The sequence below is a fragment of the Salmo trutta genome, chromosome 34 (assembly GCF_901001165.1).
Source record: "Salmo trutta chromosome 34, fSalTru1.1, whole genome shotgun sequence".
Taxonomy (NCBI): domain Eukaryota; kingdom Metazoa; phylum Chordata; class Actinopteri; order Salmoniformes; family Salmonidae; genus Salmo; species Salmo trutta.
Window position 1 is genome coordinate 31,797,168 of NC_042990.1, and position 21,795 is coordinate 31,818,962.

The following is a 21,795-nucleotide window of genomic DNA, read 5'->3' on the forward strand; positions in this document are numbered from 1 at the left end:
TACAATGCAAACCAGCCCATCCTGCTACGAGTCTCAAATCACTGTATGCTCCTAGTCTCATCCCAGAGGGGAACTGCCGACACGGCTGGCTAACCATCACCCTATGAGCATCATCAAGAGTGAAGAGATGTAAGAAGATCAAAAAGGGCGGGATACCCCCTTTTGGATACAAAGAGCCTTACAAACGTGCCACTGAAAGACCAAACCAACATTCTTCAGAAGGAGGGCTAGTTCCCACAGAGAAACGGTGAGCGGCATTCAACACGTAAATACATTCATGATTTCTTAAATCAAATGGGCGACGGTTCATGTGCAAGGTATATGATTAATGTGAGGACAGTCCTAGAATGTATCCACGATAAGTGTCCTTTTTCTCTCTCTCTCTCCTCCCTGCCCCTCTTCATTTGTTGTGTATAAGCCACCATACTTTGTCTCATGTAAGTGTGTTTGCGTATTCTGTGTTATTATTTAGTTAACTAGTAAATAAATGATTAAACCAAGTTGTGTAGTACTGAATAATGAGCAAGGCTGGGGTTTCTGCAGATCCAAGAAGGTTACGACTGTTGAGAATGACATGACAAGATGAAACCTAGTTTCTTGAAGCCCAGTCGCGGTTGTGTGTGTGCGTGTGTGTGTGTGCGCGCGTGTATGACTTACAATGAAACCTAGTTTCTTGTAGTCACGGGTGTACATGGACTTCCTCTTCTCGATGCTGCCACTGTTGTTCGGCTCACATTCCACGTCGAACGCAATCCTGCGCAGCTCAAAGATGATGTCTCTTTGGGCCTAGGCAGATATAAGAGGACAAAAACATTAAGACATACACTGAGTATACAAAACATTAACAACTCTTTCCATGACATAGACTGAGCAGGTGAATGCTATGATCCCTTATTGATGTCACCTGTTAAATCCACTTCAATCAGTGTAGATGAAGGGGAGGAGACAGGTTAAAGAAGGATTTTTAAGCCTGGAGACAATTGAGACATGGATTGTGTATGTGTGCCATTCAGAGGGTGAATGAGCAAGACAAAAGCCAAAGCCAAGGTCAAGAATGGTCCACTACCCAAAGAACATCCTGTCAACTTGAGACAACTGTGGGAAGTATTGGAGTCAACATGGCCAGCATCCCTGTGGAACACTTGACACCTTGTAGAGTCCATGCCCCGACGCATTGAGGCTGTCCTCAATATGAGGAAGGTGTTCCTAATGTTCGATATACATCAAAATTGGCAAATCATTACATGACATAGGCATTCTTCCAAGGTAACTATCCTTACATAGTACTTCCACATTTCACTGATAATTCTCAGGTAGAGAGAGAACGTGCTAAACTCTTATACTCTTGGGAAAACCTATAAAAGGGTGCTTGGAACAATTTTTTTTATTCATTTGTGGATATTTCACTGGTAAATACTATTTGATAAGGCCTATGTGGCCAACAGCTCTCGAGGGACATCGAGTTGAGAGGCCTACTGTACCTGGTCCTGAGGGTCCATCTTGGTCATCATGCGGTCCTCTAAGAGGTTAAAGGTCAGAACCTGCAGCACGTACAGCTGGTGGGCCATCTCATCATTGATTGGCTTAGGGCTCCGGATCACGTTCTAGAGGAGAGAGGGAGAAGAAGAAAGAGGAAAGGAAATAAATAAACAGGGATGTAGAGAGTGAAGAGAGAAAAGAGATTAAAGGAGATGGGGCAAGGAAAGGGAGAGAACGAGCAACAGAGAGACAAGAGAGAGAGACAGAGAGTGAGAAACAAGTGATGCAGAGGCGAGGTACAGATGGAGGGGATTACTGGAAACACTTACACTTAGTATGATGGAACGCAGCTGCTTCTGGGCTAGAATGTGGGCCATCTCCTACACAGACAGAGACGGACAGAGAAATGGACACAGAGGGAGGGAAAAAAGGGAGAAAGAGAGAGAAAGGTAGAGAAAAGGAGAAAAGAAGAGCAAGAAAGAAAGGGAGAGAGAGGATAGAGAACAGGATAAGTAAAAAGAGAGAATGACAGAAAGGAAGAGAGAATGTGAGAGAGGGAGAGAGAGAGGGAGAAAGTGAGCACACAGCTACATTATGATGTCCATACCCTTAGACAGAAAACAAATTGTTCTTTCAGGAAGCTCTATATCAGAATAAAAGTGGATTATGTGCACAAAATATCAATGTTCTTCGCTGAGACACCATGAACTTCTCGAGACTATAAAGTGTCTCTGAGTCTACGCTGGATGAGCTAGACTTCACAGCCAGGTGGTGGTTGATATAAGGCCGGGCCATTTTAATGACACACTTAATCTGCTAGAGATGCTACAGAAGGTCGCTAATCAAAGTACACTTACTGTCAGAGGACAATCAAGGATGTTCACACTGCTCTCATCAAACTACCATTACGAGTGCAGTGAGGAAAGAAGAGTCAGAGGCAAAAAAGAAGAGGGTGATTCGAGACAGAAAAGAGGCAGGAAGGTATATTTCAGTTAGTGGTGCAGGCAGCAACTCTTGTAACAAGGCAGACTGTCAGCAAAATTAAGAGACTTGACAATTAAAAACACTAAGCCAAACCTTTTGGTTCCCATTAACTTGTGGCCAACTGCTGTTTAAGTCTCTCACCCCTCTAGTGAAATGATGCTCTAGTTTAGCATTTGCTGACCTTCCTCTATAGCTTACAACACAGACAGGTCATGTATGTAGCAGTCAGTCTAAAACAGGGTCAAACTCATTCCATTCAGATTGGCTGCAATTTCGTTTTTTCCTTTCAATTAAGACCTAGACAACCAGGTGAGGGGAGTTCCTTACTAATTAGAGACCTGAATTATTTAATCAAGTACAAAGGAGGAGTGAAAACCCGCAAACACAAGCGGCCCTCCGTGGAATGAGTTTGACACGTGGTCTAAAAAGGTGCTGGAGTGGTTTACACCTGCAACAATACACCTCAACGTCTACTTCCTTAGTAACACTTTGATCGGATTGATGAATAACCCTTTAGAAATGCTTACAAGTGTTTAGAAATTATTGTAAATGTTTGCAAATCTTATAAATGATAATACCTTGTAAGACTTATAATGCTGATACATGTTTCTAAATGTTAACAAAATGAAATAGTATTTATTAATAGTCTATGAATCACTTACAAATGCATATTCATTAGTTGTTAGAGTTACCACTTCCTTCAGTAGTCTATAGCTGCAACAAAGGCGCACCATTGCTCAATACACGTCAACACTTTGTGGAAAAATATTAAATGATAAAATGTTAAACTAAAGTGAGCATGGATAATTCTTTATCTTCCACCTAATGTGCTGCAAAGGAAGGGAGATGAGTGTATATCAGGCATCTTTAACACCGTTCCACTCTATTGGGTGGACCCATTTCTGATAACAGCTAGGCTTCGTCTGATTGGCTCAGAGCCCAGTGTGTAATAGGCAAGCTCACGGAGCAGAAAGGTGGGTGACGTCATCGGCGCTGAGAGAGATGAGAGAGTGTGTGATCCTAGTCCCTTCATAGCACACAACTTTCTACCAGGGCCCATAGGACTTTGGTCAAAAGTAGTGCACTACATAGGGAATAGGGTGCCATTTGGGACCCAGATAGAGAGGACAGGGGTCCTGCTTGGCTAGGTAGTGTTATGATGCTCATCGATATTCAGGAGAGAAGTATAGGGGGACAGTGATCGCCCCATACGGAGACGTATTACTGCACCGTTTAAGGCAAGGACGACAGGGGCACACAAGGATACGAACAGACAGGGAAACACGTGACACTAGAACGAACAAAAACATGCAAACCAAAAATCTCAAATTTGGACTCAGACCAAAGGAAAGATTTCTCCCGGTTTAATGTCCATTGCTCGTGTTTCTTGGCCCAAGCAAGTCTCTTCTTATTATTGGTGTTCTTTAGTAGTGGTTTCTTTGCAGCAATTTGACCATGAAGGCCTGATTCACACAGTCTCCTCTGAACAGTTGATGTTGAAATGTGTCTGTTACGTGAACTCTATGAAGCATTTCTTTGGGCTGCAATCGGAGATGCAGTTAAATCTAATGAACGTATCCTCTGCAGCCGAGGTAACTGGGTCTTCCTGTGGCAGTCCTTATGAGAGCCAGTTTCATCATAGCACTTGATGGTTTTTGTGACTGCACTTGAAGAAACTTTCAAAGTTGTTGACATTTTCCGGATTGACTGACCTTCATGTCGTTTCTCTTTGCTTATTTGAGCTGTTCTTGCCATTATATTGACATGGTATTTTACCAAGTAGGACTATCTTCTGTAAACCACCCCTACCTTGTCACAACACAACTGATTGGCTCAAATGCATTAAGAAGGAAAGAAGTTGCACAAATTAACTTTTAACAAGGCACACCTGTTAATTGAAATGCATTCCAGGTGACTACCTCATAAAGCTGGTTGAGAGAATGCCAAGAGTGCGCAAAGCTGTCAAGGCAAAGAGTGGCTACTGAAGAATCTCAAATATATTTTGATTTGTTTAACACTTTTTTGGTTACTACATGATTCCATATGTTATTTCATATTGTTGATGTCTTCACTATTATTCTACAATGTGGAAAATAGTAAAACTAAAGAAAAATCCCTGAATGAGTAGGTGTGTCCAAACGTTTGACTGGTACTGTATGTATGCATGTATGGATATACTGTACACACATACATACATACATACATACATACATACATACATACATACATACATACATACATACATACATACATACATACATACATACATACATACATCTGATTGTGTGTAACCTACCTGTCTCTTGTCTTCCGGGGCCTTGAGGAACAAGGCGTTAATCACAGCGATGGTGTATGTCTGAATGTCCTGATCAGTCCTGTCATTAGATGGATAACACAGAACCATGCTGTTCAGAACCAATCACACACTACAGGTACAGGGATACTGTTGGATGCTTCCCAAATAGAACTCTGGTCAAAAGTAGTGCACTATGGGTCCTGGTCAAAAGTAGTTCCCTATATAGGGAATAGGGTGCCACTTGGGACGCATCCATTGTATTTATCTGCCATGTTTCTCAAATGGGTTACTTTACTTCCCTGGTCTTTCTGTTAAAAGGATCCGCCCCTTTTTGTTCAATTTTCGCCTAAAATGACACTCAAATCTAACTGCATGTAGCTCAGGCCCTGAAGCAAGGATATGCATATTCTTGGTACCATTTGAAAGGAAACACTTTGAAGTTTGTGTAAATGTGAAAGCAATGTAGTAGAACATAACACAATAGATCTGGTAAAAGTTAATACAAAGAAAAAAACAACTGTTATTTAGTATTTTTTTGGTACCATCGTCTTTGAAATGCAAGAGAAAGGCCATAATGTATTACTCCAGCCCAGGTGTAATTTAGATTATGGCCGCTAGATGGCAGCAGTGTATGTGCAAAGTTTTAGACTGATTCAATGAACCATTGTGTTTCTGTTAAAGATTTTGTATCAAGACTGCCCAAATGTGCCTAATTTGTTTATTAATAATTTTTCATGTTCAAAACTGTGCACTCTCCTCAAACAATAGCATGGTATTATTTCACTGTAATAGCTACTGTAAATTGGACAGTGCAGTCCACTGCCAATATCAGATATGTCTATGTCCTGGAAAATGTTCTCGTTACTTACAACCTCATGGTAATTAGCCTACATTAGCTCAACCAGTCCCGTGGACGGGACACCAATCCCAAAGTTTTAAGAGTACTTCCCAATCATGGACACTGGAGAGTTTAAGTGAATTAAATCAATAGAAATATAACATGGATGAAACAGTTACCCCACTACTGGTCTAGGACCAAGGGCCGTTTGTATCAAGGTCCTAAGAGTAGGAGTGCTGATCTAGGATCAGTATTGCCTTTTAAATCATAAAGTAAAAGGTTATATGGACATGTGGGGACCTGATAGTAGTTCAGCACTCCTACTCTGAGACACTTGATAAGGCCACAATGTATTTAGTAACATTTTGCTATAGGTTAGTGTTTTACGGTAATCGGATCCTAGATCTGCAGTTAGGGACAACGTATATCTGTGGTACATAACATAGATGACTGTGCGGCTCTCTCTCACCCCTGCAGATGGGGTATAAGCTGTCCGATGGTGATCTCTTGCGCCACCTTCTGGTAGAGGTCCTGACTGTTGAGCACCATGGACTCCAGGATGGCCAGAGACCGCTGCAGCACAGCCATGTCCATGGCTGACTTGTTGACATAACCTGCAATCTGCAACAGATAGGAGGGGTGGTTTAACTGAATTCAAGACAGACAGCCTGAATAAAACCATAGGTATAATTATGAAGAGGTTATAGGAGTTCTACCTAATACATAGATGGCCTGAATAAAACCATAGCTATAATTATGAAGAGGTTATAGGAGCTCTACCTAATACATAGACGGCTTGAATAAAACCATAGGTATAATTATGAAGAGGTTATAGGAGCTCTACCTAATACATAGACGGCTTGAATAAAACCATAGGTATAATTATGAAGAGGTTATAGGAGCTCTACCTAATACATAGACGGCCTGAATAAAACCATAGGTATAATTATGAAGAGGTTATGGGAGCTCTACCTAATATATTTATAGAACGTTTACAAACACAATAGAAAATCCTCCTTGTAGCCACAATGTCTAAACCATCTATTAGATGTCTCAAGGACAGTTTTCATGGACATGTTAAAAAAAAAACAGTTAAACCAGTTTACAATGTTATAAACAGTTTGTGAGCAGACGGGCACCTTCTTGATGAAGGCAACAGAGAAGGTATCCCAGGAGACGATGCCGTGGTCCATGAGCTCCACAAACGCCGTCAGCGTGAATGACAATAAGTCGCCAAAACTGGAACACAACAACAACAGCCAATAGAAACATCTCTGCCACTGACGCAGACACACACGTACAGCGGCATGGCGCAAAGCAGCCAAAAGCCTTGGTCTCAGGGAGAGGAGAGAGGAAGGGAAAGGAGAGAGAAGCCACAGCCAGGTATGCTGAAGGCACAGAAAGGTGAGGAGCGGGACTGGGTCCCTGATGGGGCAGACAGATGACTCAGTCCTTCGGGAACAACAGGAGGCGCCAGAGAGCCAGTAAGAGCCGGAAAGCACAAGGCAGCAGAGCCACAGAGCACTCATTCATTAATCATTCTCATGCAATTACATCGACGTTAGTAGAGACGAGTCAACATCACAGTAGGGCCGAGTGAGGCTACTTCCTGGAAGATAATTATCCAATGATCTGAATGCAACGTGTTTCAATCTATTATGTTCAATCCCTCCGATAGAAGTTCACAGGAATATGATTCACCTACAGAAATCTCACAGAAATATACAAATGACAGGAAGACTAAGTCAAATAAATGCTGTTTTTTTTACATTTTCTGAATTACGTAACTGTGATTACAGTCATGTCATAAACCTGAAATATAACTCAGTGACCTACACCTCTTGATATGTGGGAAATATTGTAAATACTGCTCCCTGCAGTCCGATTTTATTAGTGCTTCGTAATTTAATAAAGTTGTCTTTATTAAATAGTCTCCAATGCATGACTTGAAAGTAATCTTCAAAGTTTAAAGAAAACTAAAACATGTCATATGTAACTTCATATGTACAAACACATTTAATCAACACATACAATTAGATTTTGTTTTACTAAGGCATACAAAAATAAACTGAAATAGGTAAACCCATTCTAACATAAATATTTGGTTAATAAGACACTGGCAGGCCCAGGCCCCTCACAGGTTTGGCAACAGAGGGAAAACCAATTAACACACTGGGTTAATAACAGAACAGACAACATCATGGCTCACATCTCAGACACACCCATTAGTAATAATTCATTAGTAGTACCCAGTCCACAGTTAGTCTGGGGTGAGTAAGCATTTTCACATGACAGTGGGCAGTTACGTGATGTGTGAAATGATCATGTTAATATAATGACATGATTCTACTAAAATGACAATTCTCGAACACTATAGACCTGTTCACTCTAAAGAGGTTAAAGATGCCAGAATGACATGCTGTCAAGACTTCAGAGTGTTGCCTAACAGGATGATGTCTCTACAGGGTGAGTATGTATGGCATTGAGGACAGTGAACTCCAGAATATTCATGTAAAGGACAGCCGTGAGACATCAATGACCACCCACCACCACCCAACATTAAAAGTTCCCAACACCTGGGGGTGTATTAATTAGTGCAAAATGTAGCAAAAAAAAAAAAAATAAACGTTTTGCAATTAGCACTAGTGTTTTTATATCGGACAAGTTCAGGTAGGTACCTCCCTGTTTCAGCCCGTTTAGTTTCTGTTTGGTTACTAGTGAATACACCCCTGAACACCATTGTTATAAGTTTAGGAGGAGCACCAAGAATCCAAGAAGAAGAATCTCTGAATTTGGACTGTGGGTTTCTTTATGTATCGTTGTCATGGTGCTCTTAAAAAACAACATCCCACGTGAAACAAGAGACTGTAGCTTTAGTTCCCTTTGAACCTCAAATTGGCCAAAACCACAATAAGAGAAGAAAGATGTTTCAGTTACATGGAACACAGAATATGCGTTCCAAATGGCACACTATTCACTAAAAGTAGTGCAGTATATCGGGAACAAGGTGCCATTTGGAACATAGCCAGAGATAAACAAAATTAACAAGTTTGATTTGAAGATGAAAGCCAGCGATGGCGACGGCAGCCATGTTGTTTCCCATTAGTTTAATAGAAGCACCGGGGCCTGAGTTTTAATCATGCAGACTCAGTTCTCGGGTAGATTAGAGGGAAGAGTACAAAGCCAGCCAGGGTATCTGACTGGGGAGGGGAAGGGAAAGGGAGGGCTTACCATGGCTTCATTATCTTCTGTAGTTTCTGATAGCGTCTGAAAAGATTTAAGAAACTTTGGTGTCAGGGGAGAACACAATGACCACGGAAGAAGGAGCTCAAGTCATAGTGGAGAGAGGTTACAGTTAGACAATAGAACACATTGCCCAGGTGTGTGTGTGTGTTAGACAATAGAACACATTGCCTAGGCGTGTGTTTGTGTGTGTTTGTGTGTGTGTGTGTGTGAGAGAGTTAGACAATAGAACACATTGCCCAGGTGTGAATGTGAATGTATATGTATATGTATATGTATGTATGTATGTATGTATGTGTGTGTGTGTGTGTGTGTGTGTGTGTGTGTGTGTGTGTGTGTGTGTTAGACAATAGAACACATTGCCCAGGTGGGTGGGTGTGTGTGTGTGTGTGTGAGTTAGACGATACAACACATTACCCAGGTGGGTGTGCGTGTGTGTGTGTTAGACAATAGAACACATTACCCAGGTGGGTGTGCGCGTGTGTGTGTGTGTGTGTGTGTGTGTGTTAGACAATAGAACACATTACCCAGGTGGGTGTGCGTGTGTGTGTGTGTGTGAGTTAGACAATAGAACACATTGCCCAGGTGGGTGTGCGCGTGTGTGTGTGTGTTAGACAATAGAACACATTACCCAGGTGGGTGTGTGTGTGTGTGTGTGTGTGTGTGTGTGTGTGTGTGTGTGTGTGTGTGTGCGTGAGAGTTAGACAATAGAACACATTGCCCAGGTGGGTGTGATCTGTCACTGTAGCTTTTTTATGATAAGATCAGATCCAGGGGGTGTATCAAGCATCTCAGAGTAGGAGGGCTGATTTCTGATCAGGTAAACTTTTAGATCACAACGAATAAGGTCACACGGACAAATAAGACCTGATCCTACAGTACCAGTCAAAAGTTTGGACACACCTACTCATTCGAGGGTTTTTCTTAATTTGTACTATTTTCTACATTGTATAATAATAGTGAAGACATCAAAACTATGAAACAACACATATGGAATCATGTAGTAACCAAAAAAAGTATTAAAACAAATCTAAATATATTTTATATTTGAGATTCTTCCCTTTGCCTTGATGACAGCATTGCACACGCTTGGCATTCTCTCAACCAGCTTCATGATGTAGTCACCTGGAATGCATTTCAATTAACATGTGTGCCTTGTTAAAAGTTAATTTGTGGAACTTATTTCCTTCTTTTGACTGGTACTGTATATCAGCAGTCGCACTCTGAGATGTTCCATACATACAGAGGACAGACAGAGCCTGGATCAGAGGCTGGATCAGAGGCTGGATCAGAGCCTGGATCAGAGCCTGGATCAGAGCCTGGATCAGAGCCTGGATCAGAGGCTGGATCAGATTCTGGATCAGAGGCTGGATCAGAGGCTGGATCAGAGCCTGGATCAGAGGCTGGATCAGAGCCTGGATCAGAGGCTAACAAAAGGACAGGATGAACATGGACAGGACTTGAACAGAGCTCCACAGTGACAACTGAAATGTAGATCACAACACAAGGCTGACCTGCTACAGTAACGTGATACAATACAGGGGACAACACAAACCACTTGGTCAAACAGAATAACATAGACACCAGGGATGACTAGGTGCTCTGATTAACACAGGGGAAAGGTACAAAGATGACAGAAGTGGAAGAGGATATTTGACCAAATAAACACAATCAGATCAAATCACATCCCAATTGGTTAGGAGCCAATTGATGACAGACTGAACACAAAGCACGGAAAGCAGAAGTACTGTTTGGGAAGCAGCTGTAACCCAGACAGACAGAATTACACTACATGCTGTGCTTGAGGGGATGACAGTGACAATAATGGCCAACATTTCATTTAACAACAAGATTTAACAAGACGGAAATCTATTTTGAGACAAACTTGGATCATGCGGACTCAGTAAATCTCCAGCTAGATTTCAATACCATCTTGTTTTGTGACAGAACAGTAAGTCTGTCACAAAATGAACATAATTACCCAGGGATCCAAAATGTTTGGCAGTTGATGTTACAGCACTGTACATTCTCAGCAGTTCTGGAACCTGTATGTTATGTTACTAGACCAATAGGGGGCGCAACACTTCTTTAATTGACTGATACAGCAGCCCACATTAAAACAGCATGACGTCATGCCCAAGACTGGGATATCAGAAAGTACTGCTCCCTTGTGTCTCTTTCTCCTAAGCCTGTGAATGATCATATTACGCTAGTTGGTTGTCAGGAATGTCAATGGGGATTGTAGAGTTATAAACACACACACGCCTGCACTTTAACACTCTGGGGATAACAACTGTTGACGCATGAGTAATCTACATAAAAACATATTTAAAGAAATACGCCTGAGGTGGCAGTATGCACCGTGGGGGAATTAAGTGGGCAGCACTGCTTATAGGAGGACAGAGGGGGAGGGAAAATGATTAATAGGGAATGAATATGCATTTATAACATGTAAATACAGATCACTTGGGATACACATACTGAATGTAACTAGGGTGGGCCTTCACCTCCCTGTACAAGAACGGAGGATACTCTACTAGTTCCCATTGTAGAGGACAGATACACTAACAGAATGGAAGGTACTAGTTACCATTGTAGAGGACAGATACACTAACAGAATGGAAGGTACTAGTTCCCATTGTAGAGGACAGATACACTAACAGAATGGAAGGTACTAGTTCCCATTGTAGAGGACAGATACACTAACAGAATGGAAGGTACTAGTTCCCATTGTAGAGGACAGATACACTAACAGAATGGAAGGTACTAGTTCCCATTGTAGAGGACAGATACACTAACAGAATGGAAGGTACTAGTTCCCATTGTAGAGGACAGATACACTAACAGAATGGAAGGTACTAGTTCCCATTGTAGAGGACAGATACACTAACAGAATGGAAGGTACTAGTTCCCATTGTAGAGGACAGATACACTAACAGAATGGAAGGTACTAGTTCCCATTGTAGAGGACAGATACACTAACAGTAATTCCAAGTGACAGAGAGACAGAGAGACTCTTCGTGGTCTATCAGGGCTGACCTTGCATGCGAGCAGCTAACTAGGAAGTCTCTGGGCTGGGGCGGCATAATGAGGATGGCATGTAGCAGAACAGTGTGTGTGTGTGTGTGTGTGTGTGTGTGTGTGTGTGTGTGTGTGTGTGTGTGTGTGTGTGTGTGTGTGTGTGTGTGTGTGTTTGTTTCAGACCGTTGAGGCCCTGTAAATGATGTGTCCAGAGCCCTCAGGCTAGCCATCCATGAGAGGCTCCTGGGAATGACAAGCATTCGTTTGGATTCAGGGCCGTTCAGTACAGTAGAGTGGAAACAGATCTGGGTGACTGGAGACGTCTGACTGTGTGTCATTGAATGGAAGGTGTAAGTGTGTGAGAAACAGACGGTGTGTGTGTATGTGTGTACATGCAAATATGTGCATCTTGTGAGAGTCTCCAATGTGCGTTTTGACTCCGTAATCACTCTACGGTCACACAGCATGGCCCTGGCTCGCTCCCTCCCTCCTCCGCTCAAGCCTCTCTCTCCCGCTCAACCAACTCTCGCTCCCTCCCTCCCTGCCTCTCAACCAACTCTCTCTCCCTCTCCCTGCCTCTCAACCAACTCTCTCTCCCTCTCCCTGCCTCTCAACCAACTCTCTCTCCCTCTCCCTGCCTCTCAACCAACTCTCTCTCCCTCTCCCTGCCTCTCAACCAACTCTCTCTCCCTCTCCCTGCCTCTCAACCAACTCTCTCTCCCCCTCTCCCTGCCTCTCAACCAACTCTCTCTCCCCCCTCTCCCTGCCTCTCAACCAACTCTCTCTCCCCCTCTCCCTGCCTCTCAACCAACTCTCTCTCCCCCTCTCAACCAACTCTCTCTCCCCCTCTCCCTGCCTCTCAACCAACTCTCTCTCCCCCTCTCCCTGCCTCTCAACCAACTCTCTCTCCCCCTCTCTCTGCCTCTCAACCAACTCTCTCTCCCCCTCTCCCTGCCTCTCAACCAACTCTCTCTCCCCCTCTCCCTGCCTCTCAACCAACTCTCTCTCCCTCTCCCTGCCTCAGGCCTCTCTCTCCCTGCCTCTCCCTCCCTCTCAACCCCACTCGCTCTCCCTCTCAACCCACTCTCTCTCCCTCTCCCCACCTCTCAACCCCCTCCCTCTCCCTGCCTCTCAACCCCCTCCCTCTCCCTGCCTCTCAACCCCCTCCCTCTCCCTGCCTCTCAACCCCCTCCCTCTCCCTGCCTCTCAACCCCCTCCCTCTCCCTCTCCCTGCCTCTCAACCCCCTCCCTCTCCCTCTCCCTGCCTATCAACCCCCTCCCTCCCTCTCCCTGCCTCTCTCCCTGCCTCTCTCCCCCTCTCCCTGCCTCTCTCCCCCTCTCCCTGCCTCTCTCTCCCCCTCTCCCTGTCTCTCTCTGCCTCTCAACCCCCTCCCTCTCCCTGCCTCTCAACCCCCTCCCTCTCCTGCCTCTCAACCCCCTCCCTGCCTCTCGACCCCCTCCCTGCCTCTCGACCCCCTCCCTGCCTCTCGACCCCCTCCCTGCCTCTCGACCCCCTCCCTGCCTCTCGACCCCCTCCCTGCCTCTCAACCCTCCCTGCCTCCTTTCCTCTCAACCCTCCCTCTCTCCTTTCCTCTCAACCCTCCCTCTCTCTCTCCTTGCCTCTCAAGCCTCTCTCTCCCTCTCTCCTTTCCTCTCAAGCCTCTCTCTCCCTCTCTCCTTGCCTCTCAAGCCTCTCTCTCCCTCTCTCCTTGCCTCTCAAGCCTCTCTCTCCCTCTCTCCTTGCCTCTCAAGCCTCTCTCTCCCTCTCTCCTTGCCTCTCAAGCCTCTTTCTCTCCCTTCCTCTCAAGCCTCTCTCTCTCCCTGTCTCTCAAGCCTCTCTCTCTCTCCCTGTCTCTCAAGCCTCTCTCTCTCTCCCTCTCAAGCCTCTCTCTCTCAAGCCTCTCTCTCCCTCCCTCCCTCTCAAGCCTCTCTCTCCCTCCCTCCCTCTCAAGCCTCTCTCTCCCTCCCTCCCTCTCAAGCCTCTCTCTCCCTCCCTCCCTCTCAAGCCTCTCTCTCCCTCCCTCTCAAGCCTCTCTCTCCCTCCCTCTCAAGCCTCTCTCTCAAGCCTCTCTCTCAAGCCTCTCTCTCAAGCCTCCCTCCCTCTCAAGCCTCTTTCTCCCTCCTCTCTCTCAAGCCTCTCTCTCCCTCCTCTCTCTCAAGCCTCTCTCTCAAGCCTCTCTCTCCCTCCTCCCTCTCAAGCCTCTCTCTCCCTCCTCCCTCTCCCTCCTCTCTCTCAAGCCTCTCTCTCCCTCCTCTCTCTCAAGCCTCTCTCTCCCTCCTCTCTCTCAAGCCTGTCTCTCCCTCCTCTCTCTCAAGTCTCTCTCTCCCTCCCTCTCAAGCCTCTCTCTCCCTCCCTCCCTCTCAAGCCTCTCTCTCTCCCTCCCTCCCTCTCAAGCCTCTCCCCCTCCCTCTCAAGCCTCTCTCCCTCCCTCTCAAGCCTCTCTCCCTCCCTCCCTCCCTCCCTCTCAAGCCTCTCTCTCTCCCTCCCTCTCAAGCCTCTCTCTCTCCCTCCCTCTCAAGCCTCTCTCTCTCCCTCCCTCTCAAGCCTCTCTCTCTCCCTCCCTCTCAAGCCTCTCTCTCCCTCCCTCTCAAGCCTCTCTCTCTCCCTCTCAAGCCTCTCTCTCTCCCTCCCTCTCAAGCCTCTCTCTCTCCCTCCCTCTCAAGCCTCTCTCTCTCCCTCCCTCTCAAGCCTCTCTCTCCCTCCCTCTCAAGCCTCTCTCTCTCCCTCTCAAGCCTCTCTCTCTCCCTCTCAAGCCTCTCTCTCTCCCTTTCAAGCCTCTCTCCCTTTCAAGCCTCTCTCTCCCTTTCAAGCCTCTCTCTCTCCCTCTCAAGCCTCTCTCTCTCCCTCTCAAGCCTCTCTCTCTCCCTCTCAAGCCTCTCTCTCTCCCTCTCAAGCCTCTCTCTCTCCCTCGCTCCCCCCATGGGGTTCCAGTCAACATCACGGCTGAGAAACTCCACCTCAGCAAAACGCCACTGCCTGCCCTCGCCGTAACCTTCAGCTGAGACAGCGTCTACTTCCCGAATGGCACCCTAGTCCCTTCATAGTGCACTACTTTGCCCTGAGCCATAGTAGAGCACTGAGGAATAGTTTGTCATTTGAGACATAGCCAACTTACCAGGCCCAAAGCCCAGCGAGACAGACCACGCTTTATTAAGAGAACAGTGCTTGGGGATGGGGTGGGTCCGCCAGGGGTTTGGTTGGGATGAGGTGGAATGGAGTGTGGGAGGGTATAATTGTAAAAAAAAGTGTTGTGATTCTCATTGACTGTACTTATAAAATGACTTAATAAAACAATTGTTCACAAAAAAAGAGAACACTGCTGGGTCAGGACCGGATCTGTGTGGATGGGTCAGGACCGGGTCAGGACCGGATCTGTGTGGATGGGTCAGGACCGGGTCAGGACCGGATCTGTGTGGATGGGTCAGGACCGGGTCAGGACCGGATCTGTGTGGGTGGGTCAGGACCGGGTCAGGACCGGATCTGTGTGGATGGGTCAGGACCGGGTCAGGACCGGATCTGTGTGGATGGGTCAGGACCGGGTCAGGACCGGATCTGTGTGGATGGGTCAGGACCGGGTCAGGACCGGATCTGTGTGGGTGGGTCAGGACCGGGTCAGGACCGGATCTGTGTGGATGGGTCAGGACCGGGTCAGGACCGGATCTGTGTGGGTGATTTGGAGCTTGTCGGTTGTTGTAAGCCAGAGTGTCTGAAAGTGTAAAGCTCAGAGAAACATTGCAGCTGTCAGAGAAAGCAAGGTTGGCACTTTGACAGCATCAGTATCACACAATACGTGTACACAAGATTCTTTATCAGTTAGTCATCGGAGTCAAACACTTTCCGATGAGGATACTCTGAATTCAGGTGCTGCACTAGGGTCAGTTTTTGCCCCCTACCCTCTCAGGATGGACAGGGCTTCAGTTCCCCAAAACCTGATCTGAGGCCTGCTGACTGAACACACCTAGGGTTGTCTGTAGTACTGTGTAGCACACTGGGACTGACCCTGGTACAGACCACGTCACCCTGTGGTACTAAATCCTCCACATAGAACCTCAGAGCCCATCCACTCCATAGACAAGTTGACAGATAGGAGATGAGAATATGTAACTCGGTGGCTTTTACTGGGGGCAAGTCAGCTAACTGTAATTTACAGGAGACTATACTACAGTAAGAGTTGATCAGAGGAGAGAAGTAAGAGTTGATCAGAGGAGAGAAGTAAGAGTTGATCAGAGGAGAGAAGTAAGAGTTGATCAGAGGAGAGAAGTAAGAGTTGATCAGAGGAGAGAAGTAAGAGTTGATCAGAAGAGAGAAGTAAGAGTTGATCAGAGGAGAGAAGTAAGAGTTGATCAGAGGAGAGAAGTAAGAGTTGATCAGAGGAGAGAAGTAAGAGTTGATCAGAGGAGAGAAGTAAGAGTTGATCAGAGGAGAGAAGTAAGAGTTGATCAGAGGAGAGAAGTAAGAGTTGATCAGAGGAGAGAAGTAAGAGTTGATCAGAAGAGAGAAGTAAGAGTTGATCAGAAGAGAGAAGTAAGAATTGATCAGAGGAGAGAAGTCTGAGGTGGAGAAAGGAGGAGAGAAGAAGGGAGGAGAGAAAAGAAAGTACGTACTCTGTACCGCTCTCCACCATCTGTGTGAGCAGTGAGATGCCGTCCAGGTTGATGAACTCCTGGGCGAAGGTGACGTCTCTGGAAGAGTTGGCCAGGTCCTTTAGGGCCTCTAGCTTGGCATCCATACTAGATGACTGGATCCTCTCGTGGAGCTGGCCCGCCATCTGAGACTGGAGACGAGGGGGACACAGCCGGGGAGAGGGCAGAGAGAGACAGGGTTAAACACTGACCATATGCGCATGTTGAGCCGTCGTCTGAGACTGGAGTTAAAAGGACAGAGAACAGTGTAGGCCTGGCAAGGGGGAAGAGGGAGAGAGTTATGCAGTCAACATACACAGTACACAGAGCCAGCGGAGTTGTTGACTTAACTGGCTTGAAGTGCTGGTAAAGACTAGTGTCATTTCTTCCATTATGGATGGAGCGGATAGTACAACATGTGTAAACTAAGTCAGGGCTTCCCTTTTTGCAGCCATGTCTTCAGCGCGGACTGTTATTGGCTTCAAGGGATAAGCCAGGTCGCAACAAGTATGCAGAGAAGGAGAAAAAATGGATATCTATCTAACCCTCTTGTTACGGATACTTTCAACATGTGTATGTATCCTGTATGTGTATTTCTTTTCTCTCCTTCTCCCCTCCTCACAGGTGGCAATCATCATTCCCCAATCAGAAGACACCTGCTCCTTTCCACTTACCCTATCATAGCCCCTTTCCCTTGGTTTAAAACCCCAGTCAGTTGTTTTCTCTGGAGCTCGAGCTCTCTGTCACTCATTCTCTGAATCTCTCTCTTTGTAAAGCTAGATCTCTCTTTTGTTTTTGCACCTACATGTCACATTTGTCCGGTACCTGTGAGTATTGTTTTGTTGTGGTGTATGACTGTTTGTTTGTTGGTGGGAAAAGGGGGTACCAAGACAAGTCTCCCATGGGCATACACTACCCGTAGGTAATTGTTGTCTAAATACCCTAGGTGTTTTTGGATTATTGTTTCTTTCCTTGGGTCCAGCTCAGCCCCTCTTCCACCCCCCTTTACCGTGTGTTTAACAATAAACCATTAGTGTTTGACGGTAGATTTAAGTTGTCTGTGGTTATTTGTTCTCCCTGTTACTTTTTCACTGTTATAATTTGCATGAGTTATGTTACGGATCTCGTCTTCATCCCCCCTAGACTCTCTCCAGACACCTCCGCATGGGCCTGTCTGGAGAGAGTTTCACCTCAACAGCAGACACTATTCCAGGCTTTGGAAGAATAACCTCTCAGCCTCTCCATCTATCCGAGGGATTAGAGGAAGAAGGCAGGAGGAGGAGGAGTGGACAGGAGAGACTAAGATGTCATGATAGGGATGGCAGACACTCTGTCACAATACTCAGTTTCTAACACAATCATCACGTTACAAACAGGAAGGAATGATGGCCTAATCATTGTGTGAGTTGAATAAGTAGTACATCACCCAACTTAACCCTAAACTGTGTCTTTCCACTTAACCCTGAAATTCTCCAGTTAACTTTACTATGGAATGTGATGTTCAACTTCACTTTTAAAATGGAGAAAAAGGTAAAAACATCAAAAGGAGATGTAGCTTTTTAACATGAAACTATTGCAGCTCCATGAAGAAAGACTCCCTTCCTCTTTCAGTATGTTTTAGGACAAACTTAATGAATACATAACCCAAACTTACAGGAGATGTTGTCAGTCGCAGTATAGAACCATTCTTTATGTCGTTGCGATTCTGCCAAGACAGGAGAGGGACAACTTAGAGGTGGGATTTATAACATTAAATGCTGAGGTGGATTATTATTTATTATTGTTTAGTCCAATATGACCTAAGCTAACAAAGTTGAAGCCAACCTTTTCTGTGATGTAGAAATTAGTGGAATCAGCATTTTGCAGAGCAAAGTTTTCGTGGTTCCCCAAAGACCATCTGAAGAAGAAAATGTAAAACATTAAAACGCATTTGAGCTTTGAATTGGAAAAACACTGCATCTCTCAACGGCAGATAAAAACACTCAGTAGGATTTTTATTTAAATACATTACATAAACACAACTACACAGCATTTCTTCAAGGTTATCAGAGACAGAGAGAGACAAATATTTCCTTACCCTTCGCACACTTCTTTGATAATGGCTGAGAGGGGCTTTTTCTGAGAAAAGAAGAATGAGAAAGTATAGTTCATCCTCATTAGAAAACACAATATCCTTTAATACCTGTTGGGGATAGGGGGCAGTATTGAGAATTTTGAAAAAAATATGTGCCCATTTTTAACTGCCTCCTACACCAACTCAGAAGCTAGAATATGCATATTATTGTTCAGGTTTGGATAGAAAACACATTTCTTTGAATGGTGTCTGTAAGTATAACAGAACTCATATGGCAGTCAAAACCCTGAGAAAAATTCTGACAGGAAGCGGATACCTGATGTGTTGAATTACCTTTAAGCCTATGCCATTGAAACACACAGGGGCTTATTAATCGTTGAGCACTTCCTATGGCTTCCACTAGATGTCACCAGTCTTTACAAAGTGGTTTGAGTCTTATACTATGAGATCTGACCGAACAAGAGCCTTGGAACGGTGGTTGCCGACAAGACTCTGGCACGCGAGTTCATGTTGGGTACTCTCGTTCCAATATGTTTTAAAAAGAGAATGCAATCGTCCGTCTTGAATATTATTTATGTTCTGGTTGAAAAAGGCCCTAATGATTTATGCTATACAACGTTTGACATGTTTGAACGAACGTAAATATTTTTTCTCCCCTCTTTCATGAAGAGAAGTCCGGGGGGCTTAGATCATGTGCTAACATCACGGAGCTTTTTGGACATAAATTATGAGCTTTTTCAAACAAAACTACATTTGTTATGGACCTGGGATTCCTGGAAGTGACATCTGATGAAGAGAATCAAAGGTAATGGATTATTTACATAGAATTTTCGATTTTAGATCTCTCCAACATGGCGGTTAGTCTGTATCGCAAAGCGTATTTTTCTGGGCGCAGTGCTCAGATTATTGCAAAGTGTGATTTCCCAGTAAGGTTATTTTTAAATCTGGCAATCTGGTTGCGTTCAAGAGATGTAAATCTATAATTCTTTGAATGACAATATAATATTTTACCAATGTTTTCGAATAGTAATTATTTAATTTGTTGTGCTGATTTGACTGGCGGTATTGGAGGGAAAAGATTTCCTCAACATCAACGCCATAGTAAAACGCTGTTTTTGGATATAAATATGAACTTGATAGAACTAAAAATGCATGTATTGTCTAACATAATGTCCTAGGAGTGTCATCTGATGGAGATTGTCAAAGGTTAGTGCATAATTTTAGCTGGTTTTCTGCTTTTGGTGACGCGTGTCTTTGCATTGACAAAACATTACACACAGCTATTTTCAATGTACTGTCCTAACATAATCTAACTTTATGCTTTCGCCGTAAAGCCTTTTTGAAATCGGACAACGTGGTTAGATTAAGGAGATGTTTATCTTTCAAATGGTGTAAGATAGTTGTATGTTTGAGAAATCTGAATTATGACATTTAATTGTTTTCTAATTTGGCGCTCTTGATATTTCACCTGTTGTTGATAGGGTGTACCAGGGGTGGGACGCTTGCGTCCCATAGAGGTTAAGTACAGCTACTTCTTTAAGTACAGCTACTTCAATGGAAGTGGGGGAACAATGACTTTATATTATATGAGATGAATTCAAATAGAACCACAGAGCATTCCCAGATCTGTTTGTGCCATCTTGCCAACACATATGGTCATTGTCACGCCAGTTGGCAAGATGGCACAAACAGATCTGGGACCAGTCTACGTTTAGAACATCATGCAGGGCGGAGTGGTACAGTGGTCGAGGAGCTGGACAGCATGGTCCAAACCCTATGTCAAAACAGCTCTAGGTCCCAAATGGCTCCCTATTCCCTACGTAGTGCACTACTTTTGACCAGGGTGCCATTTGGGATGCACACCAGATGTTCTGCTGTTGAATCAACAACCATCTGCACATCATTATAGTTCCATAAAAGATTTCAATGGTATCGTGTATAACTATGAAGTCCCTCTCCAGACAGAAGGGACATAGGGAGGGGGTGCATTGTGTGTTTTTGGAGGAGTTGTGAGTTTTAGTGACAGCCGGTATTTTATTTATTTATTTCACATTTATTTAACCAGGTAGGCTAGCTGAGAACAAGTCCTTTATTTAACCAGGTAGGCTAGCTGAGAACAAGTCCTTTATTTAACCAGGTAGGCTAGCTGAGAACAAGTCCTTTATTTAACCAGGTAGGCTAGCTGAGAACAAGTTCTCCTTTACAACTGCGACCTGGCCAAGATAAAGCAAAGCAGTGCGACACAAACAACAGAGTTACACATGGAATAAACAAACGTACAGTCAATAACCCAATAGAAAAGTCTACATACAGTGTGTGCAAATGAGGTAAGATTAGGGAGGTAAGGCAATAAATAGGCCATAGCGGCGAAATAATTACAATTTAGCAATTAAACACAGGAGTGATAGACGTGCAGAAGATGAATGTGCAAGTAGAGATACTGGGGTGCAAAGGAGCAAAAAAAGAAATAACAATATGGGGATGAGGTAGTTGGATGGGCTATTGACAGATGAGCTATGTACAGGTGCAATGATCAGTAAGCTACTCTGACAGCTGATGTTTAAAGTTAGTGAGGGAGAATATGAGTCTGCAGCTTCAGTGATTTTTGCAATTCGTTCCATGCTAAAGTATTAATTTTAGTGTAAACATGCATGGAAACACATGCACAAAAACTTAGCAGCAAAAAGTGGGCGACATGTCCGTTGGCACCCCAGCTCTCTTCTCCCCCACCCCCCTCTACCCTTACCCCCAGGTCAGAGGCTTACTCCCTCCCAGCTGCTCCAGCCCCTCTAGCTAGCGTTATCTCATTAGCATGTTCAGTACTTAGATCAATTCTCTGACGCTAAACAAGCAAATGTTTGGGTAGCAGCCTTCTGACGCTAAACAAGCAAATGTTTGGGTAGCAGCAAATGTGGTGCTGCATGATGGAGTGACGCAGAAGTTCTCTCTGAAGAGGCTCTTTAGATTTATGCAGAGCTAGTCTCAATGGGCTCCAGAGCACTGAGCGGAGCTGGTTTAACACAGTAAGAGTGACTCAGTCTCCAATGGAGGCAGGCAGGCATTTGCTGCTAAAGTACAGAGGCCACAGAGGAGAGGTGATATGGAGAGATGGAGGGAGGAGAGATAGAGGGAGGAGAGTAGAGGGAGGAGAGTAGAGGGAGGAGAGTAGAGTAGAGGGAGGAGAGTAGAGTAGAGGCAGGAGAGTAGAGTAGAGGGAGGGAGGGAGGAGAGTAGAGT

At 44.8% G+C, this 21,795-nt stretch overlaps 1 protein-coding gene across 7 annotated transcripts in view; it reads right to left on the bottom strand.

Annotated features, from left to right (window-relative positions):
- LOC115174032 (engulfment and cell motility protein 1) overlaps positions 1–21,795 on the bottom strand; it is a 163,580-nt gene that overhangs the window by 88,254 nt on the left and 53,531 nt on the right. For 4 of the 7 annotated variants that reach the window (XM_029732635.1, XM_029732637.1, XM_029732636.1 and 1 more), the window contains 12 exons: positions 18,562–18,602; positions 18,309–18,381; positions 18,139–18,189; positions 16,467–16,636; positions 8,829–8,864; positions 6,737–6,836; positions 6,067–6,218; positions 4,760–4,838; positions 2,337–2,378; positions 1,809–1,859; positions 1,482–1,604; positions 658–786 (listed from right to left, as the gene is read on the bottom strand). In XM_029732635.1, coding sequence (XP_029588495.1) covers positions 658–786; positions 1,482–1,604; positions 1,809–1,859; positions 2,337–2,378; positions 4,760–4,838; positions 6,067–6,218; positions 6,737–6,836; positions 8,829–8,864; positions 16,467–16,636; positions 18,139–18,189; positions 18,309–18,381; positions 18,562–18,602 — 1,047 coding nt within the window. The remainder of the gene's footprint in view (positions 1–657; positions 787–1,481; positions 1,605–1,808; positions 1,860–2,336; positions 2,379–4,759; positions 4,839–6,066; positions 6,219–6,736; positions 6,837–8,828; positions 8,865–16,466; positions 16,637–18,138; positions 18,190–18,308; positions 18,382–18,561; positions 18,603–21,795) is intronic. The other 3 variants (XM_029732639.1, XM_029732640.1, XM_029732642.1) reach the window with 3 other exon arrangements.